The 3,564-nt window shown below is 48.1% G+C and overlaps 1 protein-coding gene across 1 annotated transcript; it reads right to left on the bottom strand.

Annotated features, from left to right (window-relative positions):
• Positions 1-313: 313 nt before the first annotated feature.
• LOC311321746 (histone H4) lies at positions 314-625 on the bottom strand (the record flags this gene model as incomplete). Its single annotated transcript, XM_084453753.1, has 1 exon — positions 314-625. The coding sequence occupies one exon, from the start codon at positions 623-625 to the stop codon at positions 314-316; it is 312 nt and encodes a 103-aa protein (XP_084309879.1).
• Positions 626-3,564: the final 2,939 nt, after the last annotated feature.

Below are 3,564 nucleotides of genomic sequence, written 5' to 3'. Positions count from 1 at the left end.
CGGCGAAAACGTCTTTTCCTCTTAGAAACTCCGCTAGCTGATGGTCTTACTTTAATTGTTGACGTATTCGATAACGGCACTCGGTTGATTTTATTAACGCTACCGCTTGTGAGCTGCAATTGTGTACAGCACTTAGAATATCTTACAATACTTAATCTGGAGCTTTTAAATAAAATGTATTCGTACATTTACTATGAGCATCTATTGCCCATGACTGAGCATTCGACATAAGAGACATGGCTTGTAATTGTAGATGTGGGTGGCTCTTAAAAGAGCCGTTGGGTCGGTATGGCACAAATTATCCAGAAAACGCTTATCCGCCGAAGCCGTACAGGGTGCGTCCCTGGCGCTTCAGAGCGTAGACCACATCCATGGCGGTGACGGTCTTTCTCTTGGCGTGCTCGGTGTAAGTCACGGCATCACGGATGACGTTCTCCAGGAACACCTTCAGAACACCGCGGGTTTCTTCGTAGATCAGGCCAGAAATACGCTTCACGCCACCACGACGAGCCAGACGACGGATCGCAGGCTTGGTGATGCCCTGGATGTTGTCACGAAGAACCTTGCGATGGCGTTTGGCGCCTCCCTTGCCGAGTCCTTTTCCTCCCTTACCGCGGCCTGACATTTTTCACACTTCATCTATCAAGTTGTTAGCTTGACTGCTGAACTCCAGAAGTGTGGCGTGTTTATTATGTCGTGAATGCGGATGTGATTGAACACAGTGGGCGCATTTTTCTGCCTGGGTGGAGCCCCACTAGATAGAACCTCCTACCTCAGCCCAACCCTTCAAGCAGCACGTCCTCAACCAGGCCAGGCCCAGCCTGGCCTATGTGCGTGGCTGGCTTGTTTCTGTTAAAGTCCAAGTTAACCAAAATCAGAGATTTGCTTGAAAACACATTCTATGTGTTAGTGATGCATTGCTGATAACATGTAAAAATGGGATGAACCATGTGTAGTACTGAATTGTGAAGTTAGACCAGTTTTGTTTTTTTGACCCGTTTTGATTTCTGGATTTCCTGGGCGGGCTTAAAATGGTACTTGTTGGCGTAGAGCAGTGTTCTTAGCATATCCCCGCCCTAACATTATATAAAGCTAGAACGGATTTGAATCTTCGGTTCTCCTGCTCAATCTTGAGTCTAGAATTAGCTAGTTTTAACCAGCAGTCTAGAATTAGCTAGTTTTTCTTAGTTAGCAATGCCTATGCATAAAACTAAACGAAAACGCATCCTTCCTGGATGCCAGCAGGAATGGGATAATAAGGTCTCCTTCTTTCAACTCCCGAGTAAAGCTGAAATGAGAAGCAAATGGTTAGCATTTTTGAAGAGCCATGGTGTTACAGAGGAGTCTGTCAACGCTAGCGCCCGCCTCTGCAGCAAACATTTCACTCCTGAAAGCTTCTGCAATTATAATATGAGGCTTTTGGGTTTCACGGACTCACGACTGGTCCTGGTGAATTCGGCGTAGCCAACCATCTCCCTCCCCGGCCTCCATTCTCCTCCTGTCGCATCAACCTTTGGTGCCGACACCGCTGCCTTGTGTGCTTATAGCTAATTAACGTTATAACGTTAGCTAGGTAACGTAAGCAATAGGAAAATACACTGCTACGTTAATATACAAAATATGTGTCTTGACATTTATGTGGTAATGTCAGCTATGATGAATTATATGTAATCTTAGGAGGAATTATTGCTAACATTAGCTATGTAGTTTGTTGCAGATGGGAGTGTGTATATAACCTTAGTCTAGCTAACATAGCTAGCAGCACCGACCAGGCGACCACCCACCAAATAACGTTACTGATGATATATTGTGACTATAAGCGTTAACTATACAGAAACTGCCTGCCATATTTGTGGCACCTGATGTGCGTATGGGTTCACCGGTAATGGTTACAGTATATTTCTCCAGCGGGAGACCGGGAGGCGGGAGCGAGGGGTATGGTTAGGTAGACCAGCTGCAGCTGGAGAAAGCATACCCTCTCCCAGTGAAGCGGTGCTTGGCGGCTACTGGCTGAACATTCCAGGGCCGCGTTTCCCAGATTCGCCAATTCTCCGCACTACGACGCTTCTCAAGGTATACCTTGGCGAAGGGACAGTTTTTCCTACGAGTGTTTCCCAGACTATCCCTTAGTGGGCGCCTGAAGATACATCGTTAGGTCCATCCCAAGATACATCGTTAGAGGAGCTGTCCTTGGGCGCGTTGCTGAAAAAAGAATGAATCGATGCTGCACACATCGATGGCCATTCGTAAAGTCACTGAAATGACGTGCCAATATAATACGTGCTGTCTTAATTATTTTATTTCAGTCTAAATATTACCAAAAAGGAAGCAAAACCTTTCGGAAGCTCATCTGCTAATGTATTTAAGAGTCAAAGCGAGACCTCGTGATAGTCCCAATTCATACATCAAATTACATTACATCAAATAAAATATCCAAGAAAGAGCATGGATCGGATCGGGACATATAAGCCCCGTCGAGGATGTCTTGAAAGGCCAGGAAAAAATACTTTAATGATGATAGGCAATGATGATAGCAAAATGACCACTGATTTAGTTATCATACAAACAAAGGTATAATGGCCATATAAATTGCCCCTGTGGCAGTAGCATTCCCACGTTAAAATTCGCGCGGATACGATGATTAATTTAATCTATCAGGCACCGGTGTTGGCACATGTGGCCTATAAAAAAAACAAGGGTAACTGCACATATTGAGCGACATGGCAGATATGAAGAGGAAGCGTGTGATAGCGTTCACCAAAGAATAACTAGTGATCATGCTGGACGAGATGGAGCAACCGAAGGCCGTCCTGTTTGGCGGCTACCAGGAGGGCCTATGCACAACTCTAGTAGGCTACTTCCTGAAATTAGACATGCTTCTCTATTTCCTGTCCTACACTTTGGATGAAATGATTATTCAGGAATTCCTGAATAATCATTTCATCCAATAGTTTAAGACAGGAAATAAAGAAGCATGTCTAATTTCAGGAAGTAGCCTACTGGAGTTGTGCATATAGCCCATTGAAGAAGGCTGCATGGGCGAGCATTGCAGCGCGGATGGCTGCTTCCACTCCTGGGCCACCCAGGGAGTGGACAGTCATCAGCAAGAAATGGCAGGACTTCGCCAGTCAGGCCAAAAGCCGGGGGGCGGCAGTGCGCCGAGAGGCAGAGCACCGTGCCTTCCCTCACCCCGGAGGAGGAGAAGGCCCTATCGATCATCGGCCTCACAGCCTCCCAAAGCATCACTGGTGGCCTTGATTTGGAGTCTGGAGAGGGCCCCTCCAACATCCAGCCCTCAGCTGAGTCACCCCAAGCCTCCCAGTCCTCTGGAGAGGAGACCCCAGCGCAGTCAGACTGCTCCACCCCGTGGACACGCTCTCCCCCAACCCCCCACACACCCCATGACGTCCCCCCCCCCCCCCCCCCGCCCCCCGTGAGAGGCAGCTGAACACCACGGATGCGAGGTGCGACTGCAGCGAGGAGCTCCTGGTGGTGGGGAGGCAGAGGCTGGGTGTGCAGCGTGAGAGGCTGGACCTGCAGAACAGGCAGCAGGCCCTAGCGGAG

The sequence above is a fragment of the Borostomias antarcticus genome, assembly GCF_949987555.1.
Source record: "Borostomias antarcticus genome assembly, chromosome: 19".
In the NCBI taxonomy this organism is placed as follows: domain Eukaryota; kingdom Metazoa; phylum Chordata; class Actinopteri; order Stomiiformes; family Stomiidae; genus Borostomias; species Borostomias antarcticus.
This window is presented reverse-complemented; position numbering and strand designations above follow the sequence as displayed.